Below are 18,127 nucleotides of genomic sequence, written 5' to 3'. Positions count from 1 at the left end.
ACTAACAATGCCACCCCCCCACCTCTTTTACCACCATTCCTAATCTTATGAAAACATCTATAACCAGGTACCTCCAAGAACCATTCCTCCCCCTCACCTATCCACGTTTCAGTGATGGCCACAACATCGTAGTCCCAAGTGCCCATCCACGCCTTCAATTCACTCACCTTATTCCTGATGCTTCTTGCGTTGAAGTATACGCACTTTAACCCTTCTCCGTGCCCATCTGTCCTCTGTGACAGTACTACCTTCCCCAATACCTCACTACACTCTTTGTCTTTCTGAGTGGACCCACTGGTCCCTGGACTACAAGTCCGGTTCCCATCCCCCTCCCAAACTAGTTTAAACCCTCCCGAACAGTACTAGCAAACCTCCCTCCCAGGATATTGGTGCCCCTCTGGTTCAGATGCAGCCCGTCCTGTTTGAACAGGTCCCATCTTCCCCAGAATGCAGTCCAATTATCCAAGAACTGGAAGCCCTCCCTCCTACACCATTCCTGCAGCCACGTGTTCAGCTGTGCTCTCTCCCTATTCCTAGCCTCACTATCACGTGGCGCCGGCAACAAACCAGAGATAACAACTCTGTCCGTCCGAGCTTTCAGCTTCCAGCCTAACTCCCTAAACTCACTTCTAACATCTGTGCCACCCTTCCTTCCTACGTCGTTGGTGCCAATGTGCACCACGACCTCTGGCTGCTCCCCCTCCCCTTTAAGGATCCTGAAGACGCGATCACAAACATCACGGACCCTGGCACCAGGGAGGCAGCAAACCATCCGTGCGTCTCGCTTGCGCCCACAGAACCGCCTGTCGGTACTCCTCACCATCGAGTCCCCGATGACTAGTGCTCTCCCGTTCTCCCTCCTTCCCTTCTGAGCCACAGTGCAGGACCCCGCGCCAGAGGCCCGTTCACTGCAGCCTGCAGGGGAGTCGGGAGCCAGGTGAGTCGAGAACCAGGGGAGCCAGGAACCAGCGGAGCCAGGAACCAGGGGAGTCAGGAGCCAGGGGAGTCGGGAGCCAGGGGAGTCGGGAACCAGGGGAGTCGGGAGCCGAGGAGTCGGGAGCCAGGGGACTCGGAAGCCAGGGGAGCCGGGAGCCAAGGGAATCAGGAACCAGGGGAGCCAGGAACCAGGGGAGCCAGGAACCAGGGGAGTCGGGAGCCAGGAGCCAGGGGAGTCAGCAACCAGGGGAGCCAGGAACCAGGGGAGTCGGGAGCCGAGGAGTCGGGAGCCAGGGGAGTCGGGAGCCAGGGGAATCAGGAACCAGGGGAGCCAGGAACCAGGGGAGCCATGAACCAGGGGAGCCAGGAACCAGTGGAGTCGGGAGCCAGGGGAGTCAGGAACCAGGGGAGCCAGGAACCAGAGGAGTCAGGAGTCAGGGGAGTCAGGAACCAGGGGAGTCGGGAGCCGAGGAGTCGGGAGCCAGGGGAGTCGGGAGCCAGAGGAGCCGGGAACCAGGGGAGTCGGGAGCCAGGGGAGCCGGGAACCAGGGGAGTCAGGAACCAGGGGAGCCGGGAACCAGGGGAGTCGGGAGCCAGGGGAGTCAGGAACCAAGGGAGCCAGGAACCAGAGGAGTCAGGAGTCAGGGGAGTCAGGAACCAGGGGAGCCAGGAACCAGGGGAGTCGGGAGCCGAGGAGTCGGGAGCCAGGGGAGTCGGGAGCCAGAGGAGCCAGGAACCAAAGGAGCCAGGAACCAGGGGGGTCGGGAGTCGAGGAGTTGGGAGCCAGGGGAGTTGGGAGCCAGGGGAGCCGGGGGCCAGGGGAGTCTGGAACCAGGAGAGCCGGGAACCAGGGGAGTCGGGAGCCGAGGAGTCAGGAGCCAGGGGAGTCGGGAGCCAGGGGAGCCAGGAACCAGGGGAGTCGAGAGCCGAGGAGTCGGGAGACAGGACCAGGGGAGTCCAGAGCCGAGGAGTCGGGAGGCAGGGGAGTCGGGATCCAGGGGAGTCAGGAACCAGGGGAGTCGGGAGCCAGGGGAGTCAGGAACCAGGGGAGTCGGGGGCAGGGGAGCCAGGAGCCAAGGTATTCAGGAACCAGGGGAGTCGGGAACCGAGGAGTCAGGAGCCAGGGGAGTCGGGAACCACTGGAGCCGGGAGCCAGGGGAGTCGGGAGCCAGGGGAGTCGGGAGCCAGGGGAGTCGGGAACCAGGGGAGTCGGGAGCCGAGGAGTCGGGAGCCAGGGGACTCGGAAGCCAGGGGAGCCGGGAGCCAAGGGAATCAGGAACCAGGGGAGCCAGGAACCAGGGGAGCCAGGAACCAGGGGAGTCGGGAGCCAGGAGCCAGGGGAGTCAGCAACCAGGGGAGCCAGGAACCAGGGGAGTCGGGAGCCGAGGAGTCGGGAGCCAGGGGAGTCGGGAGCCAGGGGAATCAGGAACCAGGGGAGCCAGGAACCAGGGGAGCCATGAACCAGGGGAGCCAGGAACCAGTGGAGTCGGGAGCCAGGGGAGTCAGGAACCAGGGGAGCCAGGAACCAGAGGAGTCAGGAGTCAGGGGAGTCAGGAACCAGGGGAGTCGGGAGCCGAGGAGTCGGGAGCCAGGGGAGTCGGGAGCCAGAGGAGCCGGGAACCAGGGGAGTCGGGAGCCAGGGGAGCCGGGAACCAGGGGAGTCAGGAACCAGGGGAGCCGGGAACCAGGGGAGTCGGGAGCCAGGGGAGTCAGGAACCAAGGGAGCTAGGAACCAGAGGAGTCAGGAGTCAGGGGAGTCAGGAACCAGGGGAGCCAGGAACCAGGGGAGTCGGGAGCCGAGGAGTCGGGAGCCAGGGGAGTCGGGAGCCAGAGGAGCCAGGAACCAAAGGAGCCAGGAACCAGGGGGGCCGGGAGTTGAGGAGTTGGGAGCCAGGGGAGTTGGGAGCCAGGGGAGCCGGGGGCCAGGGGAGTCTGGAACCAGGAGAGCCGGGAACCAGGGGAGTCGGGAGCCGAGGAGTCAGGAGCCAGGGGAGTCGGGAGCCAGGGGAGCCAGGAACCAGGGGAGTCGAGAGCCGAGGAGTCGGGAGACAGGACCAGGGGAGTCCAGAGCCGAGGAGTCGGGAGGCAGGGGAGTCGGGATCCAGGGGAGTCAGGAACCAGGGGAGTCGGGAGCCAGGGGAGTCAGGAACCAGGGGAGTCGGGGGCAGGGGAGCCAGGAGCCAAGGTATTCAGGAACCAGGGGAGTCGGGAACCGAGGAGTCAGGAGCCAGGGGAGTCGGGAACCACTGGAGCCGGGAGCCAGGGGAGTCGGGAGCCAGGGGAGTCAGGAACCAGGGGAGCCAGGAGCCGAGGAGTCAGGAGCCAGGGGAGTCGGAAGCCAGGGGAGCCAGGAACCAGGGGAGCCAGGAACCAGGGGAGTTGGGAGCCAGGGGAGTCGGGAGCCAGGGGAGTCGGGAGCCAGGGGAATCAGGAACCAGGGGAGTCAGGAGCCGAGGAGACGGGAGCCAGGGGAGTCGGAAGCCAGGGGAGACAGGAACCAGGGGAGACGGGAGCCGAGGAGTCGGGAGCCAGGGGAGTCGGGAGCCAGGGAAGTCAGGAACCAGGGGAGTCGGGAGCCAGGGGAGCCGGGCGCCAGGGGAGTCGGGAGCCGAGGAGTCGGGAGCCAGGGGAGTCGGGAGCCAGGTGAGTCGAGAACCAGGGGAGCCAGGAACCAGCGGAGCCAGGAACCAGGGGAGTCAGGAGCCAGGGGAGTCGGGAGCCAGGGGAGTCGGGAACCAGGGGAGTCGGGAGCCGAGGAGTCGGGAGCCAGGGGACTCGGAAGCCAGGGGAGCCGGGAGCCAAGGGAATCAGGAACCAGGGGAGCCAGGAACCAGGGGAGTCGGGAGCCAGGAGCCAGGGGAGTCAGCAACCAGGGGAGCCAGGAACCAGGGGAGTCGGGAGCCGAGGAGTCGGGAGCCAGGGGAGTCGGGAGCCAGGTGAGTCGAAAACCAGGGGAGCCAGGAACCAGGGGAGTCGGGAGCCAGGGGAGCCGGGAGCCAGGGGAGTTAGGAGCCAGGGGAGTCAGCAACCAGGGGAGCCAGGAATCAGGGGAGTCGGGAGCCGAGGAGTCGGTAGCCAGGGGAGTCGGGAGCCAGGTGAGTCGAGAACCAGGACAGCCAGGAACCAGGGGAGTCGGGAGCCAGGGGAGCCGGGAACCAGGGGAGTCAGCAACCAGGGGAGCCAGGAACCAGGGGAGCCGGGAGCCAGGGGAGTCAGGAGTCAGGGGAGTCAGGAACCAGGGGAGTCGGGAGCCAGGGGAGTCAGGAACCAGGGGTGCCAGGAACCAGGGGAGTCAGGAGTCAGGGGAGTCAGGAACCAGGGGAGCTGGGAGCCAGCGGAGTCGGGAGCCGAGGAGTCGGGAGCCAGGGGAGTCGGGAGCCAGTGGAGCCAGGAACCAGTGGAGCCGGGAACCAGGGGAGTCGGGAGTCGAGGATTTGGGAGCCAGGGGAGTTGGGAGCCAGGGGAGATGGGGGCCAGGGGAGGCTGGAACCAGGAGAGCCGGGAACCAGGGGAGTCGGGAGCCGAGGAGTCGGGAGCCAGGGGAGTCGGGAGCCAGGGGAGCCAGGAACCAGGGGAGTCGAGAGCCGAGGAGTCGGGAGACAGGACCAGGGGAGTCCGGAGCCGAGGAGTCGGGAGCCAGGGTATTCAGGAACCAGGGCAGCCAGGAACCAGGGGAGTCGGGAACCGAGGAGTCAGGAGCCTGGGGAGTCGAGAGCCAGGAGCCAAGGGAGTCGGGAGCGGGGAGCCGAGGAGTCAGGAGCCAGGGGAGTCGGGAGCCAGGGGAGTCGGGAACCAGGGGAGTCGGGAACCAGGGGAGTCGGGTGCCGAGGAGTCGGGAGCCAGAGGAGGCGGGAGCCGAGGAGCCAGGAACCAGGGGAGTCGCGAGCCGAGGAGTCAGGAACCAGGGGAGCCAGGAACCAGGGGAGTCAGGAACCAAGGGAGTCGGGAGCCGAGGAGTCGGGAGCCAGGGGAGGCGGGAGCCGAGGAGCCAGGAACCAGGGGAGTCGCGAGCCAGGGAAGTCAGGAACCAGGGAAGCCAGGAACCAGCGGAGCCAGGAAATAGGGCTGCCGAGAGCCAGGTGAGTTGAGAGCCAGGGCAGTCAGGAGCCAGAGGAGTCGGAAGCCAGGGGAGTCGGGTGCCAGGGGAGTCGGGAGCCAGGGGAGTCGGTAGCCAGGGGAGTCAGGAGCCAGGGGAGTCGGTAGCCAGGGGAGTCGGGAGCCAGGGGAGTCGGTAGCCAGGGGTGTCGGGAGCCAGGGGACTCGGAAGCCAGGGGAGCCGGGAGCCAAGGGAATCAGGAACCAGGGGAGCCAGGAACCAGGGGAGCCAGGAACCAGGGGAGTCGGGAGCCAGGGGAGCCGGGAGCCAGGGGAGTCAGCAACCAGGGGAGCCAGGAACCAGGGGAGTCAGGAGCCGAGGAGTCGGGAGCCAGGGGAGTCGGGAGCCAGGGGAATCAGGAACCAGGGGAGCCAGGAACCAGGGGAGTCAGGAGTCAGGGGAGTCAGGAACCAAGGGAGCCAGGAACCAGAGGAGTCAGGAGTCAGGGGAGTCAGGAACCAGGGGAGCCAGGAACAAGGGGAGTCGGGAGCCGAGGAGTCGGGAGCCAGGGGAGTCGGGAGCCAGAGGAGCCAGGAACCAAAGGAGCCAGGAACCAGGGGGGTCGGGAGTCGTGGAGTTGGGAGCCAGGGGAGTTGGGAGCCAGGGGAGCCGGCGGCCAGGGGAGTCTGGAACCAGGAGAGCCGGGAACCAGGGGAGTCGGGAGCCGAGGAGTCGGGAGCCAGGGGAGTCGGGAGCCAGGGGAGTCAGGAACCAGGGGAGCCAGGAACCAGGGGAGCCAGGAACCAGGGGAGTCGAGAGCCGAGGAGTCGGGAGACAGGACCAGGGGAGTCCAGAGCCGAGGAGTCGGGAGGCAGGGGAGTCGGGAGCCAGGGGAGTCAGGAACCAGGGGAGTCGGGAGCCGAGGAGTCGGGAGCCAGGGGAGTCGGGGGCAGGGGAGCCAGGAGCCAGGGTATTCAGGAACCAGGGGAGCCAGGAACCAGGGGAGTCGGGAACCGAGGAGTCAGGAGCCAGGGGAGTCGGGAACCATTGGAGCTGGGAGCCAGGGGAGTCGGGAGCCAGGGGAGTCGGGAGCCGAGGAGTCGGGAGCCAGAGGAGTCGGGAGCAGGGGAGCCAGGAGCCAGGGGATTCAGGAACCAGGGGAGCCCGGAACCAGGGGAGTCGGGAGCCGAGGAGTCAGGAGCCAGGGGAGTCGGGAGCCGAGGAGTCAGGAGCCAGGGGAGTCGGGAGCCTGGGGAGCCAGGAACCAGGGGAGTCAGGAGCCGAGAAGTCGGGATCCAGGGGAGTCGGGAGCCAGGGGAGCCGGGAACCAGGGGAGCCAGGAACCAGGGGAGTCACGAGCCAGGGGAGTGAGGAACCAGGGGAGCCGGGAACCAGGGGAGCCGGGAGCCAGGCGAGTCAGGAACCAGGGGAGTCGGGAGCCAAGAGAGTCAGGAACCAGGGGAATTGGGAGCCGAGGGGTCTGGAGCCAGGGGAGTTGGGAACCAGGGGAGTCGGGAGCCAAGAGAGTCAGGAACCAGGGGAGTTGGGAGCCAGGGAAGCCGGGAAACAGGGGAGCCGGGAACCAGGGGAGTTGAGAGCCATGGGAGTCCGGAGCAGAGGAGTCGGGAGGAAGGGGAGTCGGGAGCCAGGGGATTCGGGAGCCAGGGGAGTCGGGAGCCAGGGGATTCGGGAGCCAGGGGAGTCGGTAGCCAGGGGAGTCGGTAGCCAGGGGAGTGGGAGCCAGGGGATTCGGGAACCAGGGGAGTCGGGAGCCAGGGGATTCGGGAGCCAGGGGAGTCGGGAGCCAGGGGATTCGGGAGCCAGGGGAGTGCATTTCTGTTAATTGCTGGATGTTGAGATACAATTAATACATTGTTTCTTTCAGATGGGCACAACATGCACACAAATGGTGTGCCGCTCCCTCATTAGCTGATGAAAACTTGTTTTGTGAGCAGGCACAGACTATCACTGGCATCGAGTGCAGTTACACATCACCTCTGCCCTGTTGAGTCCGATTCTTCGGATCAGAATTTACTCCCATTTGGAAACAAATGAACTTATTAGCGAGAGGCAGCATGGTTTTGTGAAGGGGAGGCCGTGTCTCACTAATTTGATTGAGTTTTTTGAGGCAGTGATGAAGATGATTGATGAAGGAAGGGCAGTGGATGTTATCTATATGGACTTCAGTAAAGCCTTTGACAAGGTCCCTCATGGCAGACTGGTACAAAAGGTGAAGTCACACGGGATCAGAGGTGAGCTGGCAATTTGGATACAGAACTGGCTCAGTCATAGAAGACAAAGGGTAGCAGTGGAAGGGTGCTTTTCTGAATGGAGGGATGTGACTAGTGGTGTTCCGCAGGGATCGGTGTTGGGTCCTTTGCTGTTTGTAGTATATATAAATGATTTGGAGGAAAATGTAGCTGGTCTGATTAGTAAATTTGCGGACAACACAAAGGTTGGAGGAGTTGCGGACAGTGATGAGGACTGTCAGAGGATACAGTAGGATATAGATCGGTTGGAGACTTGGGCGGAGAAATGGCAGATGGAGTTTAATCCGGACAAATGTGAGGTAATGCATTTTGGAAGATCGAATACAGGTGGGAAGTATACAGTAAATGGCAGAACCCTTAGGAATATTGACAGGCAGAGAGATCTGGGCGTACATGTCCACAGGTCACTGAAAGTGGCAATGCAGGTGGATAAGGTAGTCAAGAAGGCATATGGCATGTTTGCCTTCATCGGTCGGGGCATAGAGTATAAAAATTGGCAAGTCATGCTGCAGCTGTACAGAACTTTAGTTAGGCCACACTTAGAATATTGCATGCAATTCTGGTCGCCACACTACCAGAAGGACGTGGAGGCTTTGGAGAGGGTACAGAAGAGGTTTACCAGGATGTTGCCTGGTCTGGAGGGCATTAGCTATGAGGAGAGGTTGGATAAACCCGGATTGTTTTCACTGGAACGACGGAGGTGGAGGGGCGACATGATAGAGGTTTACAAAGTTATGAGCGGCATGGACAGAGTGGATAGTCAGAAGTTTTTTCCCAGGGTGGAAGAGTCAGTTACTAGGGGACATAGGTTTAAGGTGCGAGGGGCAAAGTTTAGAGGGGATGTGCAAGGCAAGTTCTTTACACAGAGGGTGGTGAGTGCCTGGAACTTGCTGCCGGGGGAGGTGGTGGAAGCAGGTACGATAGTGATGATTAAGAGGCATCTTGACAAATACATGAATAGGAAGGGAATAGAGGGATACGGACCCCGGAAGTACAGAAGGTTTTAGTTTAGACAGGCATCAAGATCGGCGCAGGCTTGGAGGGCCGAATGGCCTGTTCCTGTGCTGTACTGTTCTTTGTTCATTCCACACTTGTATCCAGCGAGGATCACAACTGGGAAAGGAGTCTGTGTTTGCACACACACCCTCCCCAGCATTCCCAGCCCCAACTCCCTCTGTTGCAACCTTTATTATCTCTCTTGATTTTATCAATACTCATTTCGTCATTCTTCCTCTGAACTTCCTTCTTAATCTTTCTAAGATGCAATCTCCTCCCACTTTCCCCTCTCTCTTCCTGCTCAGTGGTTAAAACCCGATTTATCAATCTGTCTCCGTGGGGCTGCACATCCCTCTCAGCCACCCCTTCCTCAGCCTCTTGTTAAATGAAACCAGTTCCCAAATAAACCCCCTTCTCTCTCCAGCTCTTTTGTATCTTCACCTGCTAATTTCACGATGGGCCGAAGGGCCTGTTTCTGTGCTGTTTAACACTATGATTCTAATTTCACCTTCTTTTCTAAAATAAACAAAAGATTTCCTCAAGAAGTCATGTGAACAGTACAACTTTGTATTTATTTACTTTCTAAAACTTATATTCATAAGACATTCTTTAAACTCACTTTAATGTCAAAACTCCCACTTCTGCCACCTTCACTCCCTGAAACCCTGACTGACCTGGAGAGAATAAAGCATAATTCTAGAGAAAATAGCCCCAGCCTGCTCAGTCTGAAAATAGGTAACTCCGCTAAAAGGACAAGTTGATTCTGGATCCTTTCTGTTCTGTGTACTCCACTAGTGACTAGTAAAACACATTAAACCATCATGGAAGCCAGGCTGTTGTGAATTGGTTGCTTCTTTCAGTGAGACCCTCTTCCCTGCTTTACAGGGCCAAGGAGGGAGGGGGCCTGGTATTGAGGAGGGAGGGGGCCGAGTATTGAGGAGGGAAGGAGGGGCCTGGCATTGAGGAGGGAGGGGCCAGGCATTGCCAGGGAGGGGCAGGGCATTCCCAGGGAGGGGTCTGACATTGAGGAGGGAGGGGCCAGGCATTGAGGAGGGAGGAGGGCCTGGCATTGAGGAGGGAGGGGCCTGGCATTGAGAAGGGAGGGGCCAGGCATTCCCAGGGAGGGGTCTGACATTGAGAAGGGAGGGGCCTGGCATTGAGCACAGACCTTGGCTGGTTCCCCTCTCATGCCTGGTGTGTTGTGACCAATTGCTCCTCAAAGCTCCCCTGCTGGAATCAGCACAGACCGGTCTAACTCAGCACCTTCTGGACTGTTTGTCTCATCTTTTTTCTCAAAAATGCATTTGCTAAATGAAGGATTGAACTCATTGGGAAGTGTAACACTTTTAAAAGTTGCTAATGCGTCAAAGAGCCCATCACCTTAATTGGAATATGCATTTGGCAAATCTTTAATGTCTGCTGGATTATTTTATATTATTGTTTATAATAGTTTCCAGACTAAAATCTGCAGCAATTGTAGCAGAAGGTCGAAAACTGATGATATAATGTGCTGTTTTGACCTTATCTGCAGCCTTTGTGAACAAATGTAAACAGTTTGTGAAACATATTTTGGTGAAGGGAGCAGCTTGTATATTTTCCAGTATAACCCGTGCTGTTCAGCAATAATACACAGCTTCCCCAATCACTGTTATCAATAGACTTCCCTCAGAGAGAGAAGCTGCATTACAATTTTATCATCCCTATCCTCACTTACAAATCTCTCACTGACATATCCAACTGACCTTTGCAACGTCCTCCACCCCTACATATCTGACAGATCCGAAACGACTCCACCATTCAACTCCTCGAAATCTCCCCTCCCCTCGCTCTCCCTAAATAGCTCTCCTCCCCCCAAATTCCCCTCCCATATATCTACCCTCCCCTACTCCTCCTTTCTGACAAAGCCTTCAGTTGTTGACCATTACTCTGAGTTTGCTCTCACTTCCCTTTACCATCTCTCCACCCCGTTTCAAAAGCCTCTTCTCTTAACATGTATTGATCACTTGTAACCCCAAACTCCTCGCACACCCCTGCGCATGCCCCTCTGTGAAGCATCTCACCTGATTTTTGCCTCAATGAGAGGACAGTCCTGTTACAAGCTGCACTTTACCCCAAACACAATAAAACACATCTATTTCTTTCCAGGCTCACAGTACCTTTACTAATAAAACACCTGCCGGCCTTTCCTTGCCTAATGACAAACACTTACATAGCAAAGTGCTCACAGCTCCCTCCACGGACCAGACCCCAGTGAGGCAGGTATCACACAGCTCCCTCCACAGACCAGACCCCAGAGAGGCAGGTACCACACAGCTCCATCCGGGGTCTTTTCCGAGTCTGGAACATGGTCGCCTCCAGTCAGGGCGCTCCCCCGCCGGCGGAGGAGAGCGCCTCGGCTGTCCGGGCGGCCGACTCCGGGGACGGTCCGGCGGGCGGAGGAGTAGCCGAAACCCCCGGGACGTCCCTCACTGCGGGTGGCGAGGGGGCTCGGGAGTGCGGAGCGATCCCGGCCGAGCTGACTCCCGCTCGGCCGGAACTGCTCATCGGACCCAGGCCCCGAAACCCTCCTCGGGAGCCGGTCCCGCACAACCCGAGCCGCCTCTCGGAAATGCCCTCCGTGCCATTCCAATCGGCGCGGAGGGGTTTCCTGTACGGGCTGTTCCTGCACACTCTCCACTTCCTCGCCCTCGTCAGCCGGCCGGACGCGCCCTGGCGGTCCGCGTTGCCATCTGGCGGCGAGGGGAAACCCCGATGGAGGTCTCTCTACGCGGGAGTCTTCCCCCTTTACATCGGGGACCTGGGGTGGAGGGTGCTGCACAGAGCAGTCCCGTGCAATAGGCTTTTAAGTAGGTTCACGGACTCCCAGGCCACCTGTACTTTCTGCGGCCTGGACGAGTCCGTGTTCCATATATATACGGAGTGTGTGAGGTTGCAGCCCCTCTTTGAGTATCTGAAGGGGCTGCTCCTCAAGTTCTGGCTGCACTTCTGTCCCACACTCCTGATCTTTGGGCACCCGGTGCGGAGGGGCTTGGGCCGGGAGGAGGATCTCCTCGTCGGTCTGCTCCTGGGCCTGGCCAAGGTGGCAATTCACAGGTCCAGGTTGCGGGCCGTCGGGGGGTCCGTCCTCCCCGATTGCCTGCCCCTCTTCCGCGGTTACGTTCGCGCCCGGGTGTCCCTGGAAAAGGAGCATGCGGTGTCCGCCGGTACGCTTGAGGCCTTCCGCGACCGGTGGGCACCGCAGGGACTGGAGTGCATCGTCGACGCCGAGAATGGCATTTTAATTTGAGTTTTTTGTTTATTTATCTGGTTTTAATAAAGTTATTTTAAAAATATACGTATGTATATAAAGGGGGCCTGAGGAATAAAGGCCCCCTCGACATAAAAAATATATAAAAGGGGCCTGAGGTATAAAGGTCACCTTAAAAAAAAAGAAAAAAAAAAAAACGGGGTTAGATACAGAGTAAAGCTCCCTTTACACTGTGTAAAAAAAAGAAAAAAAAAGAAAAAAAAAAACAGCTCCCTCCACAGACCAGACCCCAGTGAGGCAGGTACCACACAGCTCCCTCCATAAGGCCCCCTCAACATAAAAAATATATAAAGGGGGCCTGAGGAATAAAGGCCCCCTCGACAGAAAAAAAAAGAAAAAAAACGCGGTTAGATACAGAGTAAAGCTCCCTGTACAAAAAAAACAGCTCCCTCCATTTGAATTTTTTGTTTATTTATCTGGTTTTAATAAAGTTATTTTAAAACTGTAAATATGTATACAAAGGGGGCCTGAGGAATAAAGGCCCCCTCGACGTGAAAAATATAAAAGGGGCCTGGGGTATAAAGGCCACCTTGGAAGAAAAAGAAAATAAAACAGCTCCATCCAGCCCCGCCCCCTCCATGTTGTGGTACCGGTTGGTCGCTTTGGCCCCGCCCCCTGTATTTGCCACCAAGATCCAGAAGAAACTCATCGATTTCTTCTGGGGCAAGAGGAAACACTGGGTCTCTGCCGCGGTCCTGAGTGTCCCGATCGAGGAGGGCGGCCAGTTGCTGGTGTGCGTCCGCACCCAGGCTGCGACACTCCTCCTTCGGACCCTGCAGAGATACCTGTACGTCGAGCGTCCTCCCAGATGGTGTGCGCTGGAGACGTATTTTGTCCACCAGTGTCACTGCCTTCAAGACGACACGCAGCTCCCGGTGGAGTCCATTAGTTGCGCCTCTCTGAGGGAGTTGCCTGTCTTTTACTGGGATCTATTCCGAGTCTGGAACATGGTCGCCTCCAGTCAGGGCGCTCCCCCGCCGGCGGAGGTGAGCACCTCGGCTGTCCGGGCGGCCGAATCCAGGGACGGACCGGCGGGCTAAGGAGTAGCTGAAGCCCCCGGGGCACCCCTCACTGCGGGTGGCGAGGGGGCTCGGGAGCGCAACCGGCCGAGCTGACCCCCGCTCGGCCAGAACAGCTCATCGGACCCAGGCCCCGAAACCCTCCTCGGGAGCCGGTCCCGCACAACCCGAGCCGCCTCTCAGAAATGCCCTCCGTGCCATTCCAATCGGTGCGGAGGGGTTTCCTGTATGGGCTGCTCCTGCACACTCTTCACTTCCTCGCCCTCGTCAGCCGGCCGGACACGCCCTGGCGGTCCGCGTTGCCATCTGGCGGTGAGGAGAAACCCCGATGGAGGTCTCTCTACGCAGGAGTCGTCCCCCTTTACATCGGGGACCTGGGGTGGAGGGTGCTGCACAGAGCAGTCCCGTGCAATAGGCTTTTAAGTAAGTTCACGGACTCCCAGGCCGCCTGTACTTTCTGCGGCCTGGACGAGTCCGTGTTCCACATATATACGGAGTGTGCGAGGTTGCAGCCCCTCTTTGAGTATTTGAAGGGGCTGCTCCTCAAGTTCTGGCTGCACTTCAGTCTCACGCTCCTGATCTTTGGGCACCCGGTAGGAGGGGCTTGGGCCGGGAGGAGGATCTCCTCGTCTGTCTGCTCCTGGGCCTGGCCAAGGTGGCAATTCACAGGTCCAGGCTGCGGGCCGTCGGGGGGTCCATCCTCCCCGATTGCCTGCCCCTCTTCCACGGTTACGGTTCGCGCCCGGGTGTCCCTGGAAAAGGAGCATGCGGTGTCCGCCGGTACGCTTGAGGCCTTCCGCGACCGGTGGGCACCGCAGGGACTGGAGTGCATTGTCGACGCCGAGAATGGCATTTTAATTTGAGTTTTGGTTTAGTTATCTACTTTTAATAAAGTTATTTTTAAAAAATGTATATAAAGGGGGCCTGAGGAATAAAGGCCCCCTCGACATAAAATATATAAAAGGGGCCTGGGTATAAAGGCCATCTTAAAAAAAAAGCTCCATCCAGAGACCAGATCTCAGTGATATCGCACTGCTCCATCCAGAGACCAGATCTCAGTGATATCGCACTGCTCCATCCAGAGACCAGATCTCAGTGATATCGCACTGCTCCATCCAGAGACCAGATCTCAGTGATATCGCACTGCTCCATCCAGAGACCAGATCTCAGTGATATCGCACTGCTCCATCCAGAGACCAGATCTCAGTGATATCGCACTGCTCCATCCAGAGACCAGATCTCAGTGATATCGCACTGCTCCATCCAGAGACCAGATCTCAGTGATATCGCACTGCTCCATCCACAGACCAGATCTCAGTGATATCGCACTGCTCCATCCAGAGACCAGATCTCAGTGATATCGCACTGCTCCATCCAGAGACCAGATCTCAGTGATATCGCACTGCTCCATCCAGAGACCAGATCTCAGTGATATCGCACTGCTCCATCCAGAGACCAGATCTCAGTGATATCGCACTGCTCCATCCAGAGACCAGATCTCAGTGATATCGCACTGCTCCATCCAGAGACCAGATCTCAGTGATATCGCACTGCTCCATCCAGAGACCAGATCTCAGTGATATCGCACTGCTCCATCCAGAGACCAGATCTCAGTGATATCGCACTGCTCCATCCAGAGACCAGATCTCAGTGATATCGCACTGCTCCATCCACAGACCAGATCTCAGTGATATCGCACTGCTCCATCCAGAGACCAGATCTCAGTGATATCGCACTGCTCCATCCAGAGACCAGATCTCAGTGATATCGCACTGCTCCATCCAGAGACCAGATCTCAGTGATATCGCACTGTTCCATCCAGAGACCAGATCTCAGTGATATCGCACTGCTCCATCCAGAGACCAGATCTCAGTGATATCGTACTGCTCCATCCAGAGACCAGATCTCAGTGATATCGCACTGCTCCATCCAGAGACCAGATCTCAGTGATATCGCACTGCTCCATCCAGAGACCAGATCTCAGTGATATCGCACTGCTCCATCTAGAGACCAGATCTCAGTGATATCGCACTGCTCCATCCAGAGACCAGATCTCAGTGATATCGCACTGCTCCATCCAGAGACCAGATCTCAGTGATATCGTACTGCTCCATCCAGAGACCAGATCTCAGTGATATCGCACTGCTCCATCCAGAGACCAGATCTCAGTGACATCGTACTGCTCCATCCAGAGACCAGATCTCAGTGATATAGCACTGCTCCATCTAGAGACCAGATCTCAGTGATATCGCACTGCTCCATCCAGAGACCAGATCTCAGTGATATCGCACTGCTCCATCCAGAGACCAGATCTCAGTGATATCGCACTGCTCCATCCAGAGACCAGATCTCAGTGACATCGTACTGCTCCATCCAGAGACCAGATCTCAGTGATATCGCACTGCTCCATCCAGAGACCAGATCTCAGTGATATCGCACTGTTCCATCCAGAGACCAGATCTCAGTGATATCGCACTGCTCCATCCAGAGACCAGATCTCAGTGATATCGCACTGCTCCATCCACAGACCAGATCTCAGTGATATCGCACTGCTCCATCCAGAGACCAGATCTCAGTGATATCGCACTGCTCCATCCAGAGACCAGATCTCAGTGATATTGCACTGCTCCATCCAGAGACCAGATCTCAGTGATATCGCACTGCTCCATCCAGAGACCAGATCTCAGTGATATTGCACTGCTCCATCCAGAGACCAGATCTCAGTGATATCGCACTGCTCCATCCAGAGACCAGATCTCAGTGATATCGCACTGCTCCATCTAGAGACCAGATCTCAGTGATATCGCACTGCTCCATCCAGAGACCAGATCTCAGTGATATCGCACTGCTCCATCTAGAGACCAGATCTCAGTGATATCGCACTGCTCCATCCAGAGACCAGATCTCAGTGATATCGCACTGCTCCATCTAGAGACCAGATCTCAGTGATATCGCACTGCTCCATCCAGAGACCAGATCTCAGTGATATCGCACTGCTCCATCCAGAGACCAGATCTCAGTGATATCGCACTGTTCCATCCACAGACCAGATCTCAGTGATATCGCACTGCTCCAGCCAGAGACCAGATCTCAGTGATATCGCACTGCTCCATCCAGAGACCAGATCTCAGTGATATCGCACTGCTCCATCCACAGACCAGATCTCAGTGATATCGCACTGCTCCATCCACAGACCAGATCTCAGTGATATCGCACTGCTCCATCCAGAGACCAGATCTCAGTGATATTGCACTGCTCCATCCAGAGACCAGATCTCAGTGATATCGCACTGCTCCATCCAGAGACCAGATCTCAGTGATATCGCACTGCTCCATCCAGAGACCAGATCTCAGTGATATCGCACTGCTCCATCCAGAAACCAGATCTCAGTGATATTGCACTGCTCCATCCAGAGACCAGATCTCAGTGATATCGCACTGCTCCTCTCTAAGCAGATGAAAAGGTTGAAAACACACTCAAAATATAAACAGAGGATTTCAAAAATCATCCAGTGGTTTTTCTTCCTAAACATCTTCAGTCTATTCAATAATTAATTGATTGAATTCAAACGACATCTTAATTTAAGACTGCAGGTGGGCATGTGATCCTGTCCTGAACTTTATTCTAATTGTCATGGACAGCTTGCTCATTCTACCATTTGTTAAGTTTGTCCTGGGTCATGAGATATTTGTTGAATTCAATGTGATTTTATCCTGTAACTGACTCAATTATCTCTGACCATATTCAGAAGCAGAAAGCTTGTGTGTCTGGCTCTGAGTCAAACCTTTAAGGAACCAGGGAGACTGCTCGCAGTTAACTGCTGTACAGAATCACAGTCCCTATGAGCAGCCCAATCTTTATATAGATAGTGTGTGTGTCATTGTCTGGGCATCTGTGTGTATCTGTATATCTGTATGTATGCCTGCATACATCTGTGTGTGTGTGTGTCTGTCTCTGTGTCTGTCTCTCTGTGTCTGTGTCTGTCTGTCTCTGTTTGTGTGTCTGTCTGTGTGTGTCTGTCTCTCTCTCTCTGCACCTCGCTCCATCTCCCTCTCAATGAATGGATGCCAAACTGATGGATAAATCCTTCAAAAACTGGAATTGTACTTTAAAAAGTCAAGATTTATAGCCAAATCATTCACAAAACTCCCTCTCTGTGATTTAGAATAATTATGTATCCAGCACTGAATATCCAAATCATTTACTGGTCCTCCCAAACTCCAAGGAACAGCTGCTAGCATTAATAGAAAATATATTTCAAAATATTTTTTATTTGAGGCCGAGCTGATTCCTGTTAATTAAATTCCAATCACCTGACAGAGCGCGCGTTAATTTGTTAAATCTGATTTCTGGAAATGAATGTTTGAGTCTCTCAAAGCAAAAGATTTTTAACCTGCAGCTGGAGTTGAGTCAGTGAACTTCTGTGAAAATTCTCTTTCATTTGTTTTACTGAATTGCAATGTGAGAAATGCAGAGATGTGAGAATATTCGAGAAGAAATGGGTTTGTTTATCAGAAAATGACTCGAAAAGGTGGTGACATTGGCAGGCGGGTGTTTAACCCCTTCCTTACCCGAGCTGCTCTCGAGGAATAAGGGTCTTCAAAAAGTGCCCACATTCTGGGTCGCCACTTCTTCCAACAGTTGGCAGCAGCCGAGCGGCTCCCGAGAGCCAGGATGCGGCTGCGGTCTGGACCGGGACCGGGATCCGTGTCCTCCTCCCCCTCGGTGCCGGTGTCCGTGCCCTCGGGAGCCTGGAAGATATCCAGCGCCTCCTCCGCCTCCCGGTGCTGCCGGTAGGACATCCAACAACAAGGCTCCACATCGGTCTCGTCCAGCCCCCAGAAAGCTAACTCCTCCTCGAACAGGGGTCCGCACACATCCGAGGGGCAATGCAGCTTCCCCGTGCGGTAATAATTCAGCACATAGGCGAAAATCCCCGGGTGTCGGTCAAAGAAAAACTGCCGGGACTTGGCATCGAAGTCGAAGTTGCGCTGGGCACCGGGGTCTGCCAGCCATGCCAGCCGGGTCCCGGGCAGGGTCTGCAAGGTGCTCCGGTACGTCTCATGTCTGGTGCCACCGACATTAATGGTGATTCTCTCGCTCTCCTCTCCCTTTCCCATCTCTTCTTTCAGACATGGTTTAGAAGGAGGTTTATTCCCTGACTTGCGTCCCCGGTAAGATGAGACACACACCGAGCTTATCATGGGGAAGTCTGTCTTCACCTACCCTCCAATTCCCTTCCAGGGAGGTTTGTCTTTAATTCCTGTTTTTCGCTCCTTGTGACTGTGCAAAGACGGATCAGGTTCCTGGAGATGGACAGAGAATGAGGTGAAGTCAGAGGGAGCAGTATCTGCCCAGGATCGATAACAGTGTCACCTCTTCCTCCTCTCTCCCAGTTTCAGCTCCCTGCAGGAATCACTTCCAATTCCAACAACCTGTTCATCAGCTCCCAGACTCCCAGAGCCTGGAAAATGGCAGATGTGGGGATCTGACGGTTCTCTTGCTGTCTCCAAGGGTTTGTCCTCAGACTGGGCAATAGTTTGCTCCTGCCCCAAAGATAGCA

At 56.7% G+C, this 18,127-nt stretch overlaps 1 protein-coding gene across 1 annotated transcript in view; it reads right to left on the bottom strand.

Moving 5' to 3' along the window:
- kcnc4 (potassium voltage-gated channel, Shaw-related subfamily, member 4) overlaps positions 1–17,768 on the bottom strand; it is an 86,760-nt gene extending 68,992 nt beyond the window's left edge. The window contains exon 1 of the mRNA XM_068057610.1: positions 17,136–17,768. Within this exon, the coding sequence (XP_067913711.1) occupies positions 17,136–17,768 (633 nt within the window). The remainder of the gene's footprint in view (positions 1–17,135) is intronic.
- Between the last annotated feature and the right edge of the window lie 359 nt (positions 17,769–18,127).

This window comes from Heterodontus francisci, chromosome 25 (assembly GCF_036365525.1).
Source record: "Heterodontus francisci isolate sHetFra1 chromosome 25, sHetFra1.hap1, whole genome shotgun sequence".
In the NCBI taxonomy this organism is placed as follows: Eukaryota; Metazoa; Chordata; class Chondrichthyes; order Heterodontiformes; family Heterodontidae; genus Heterodontus; species Heterodontus francisci.
The sequence above is the reverse complement of the archived record's forward strand: the minus strand, read 5'-3'. Positions and strand labels throughout refer to the sequence as shown.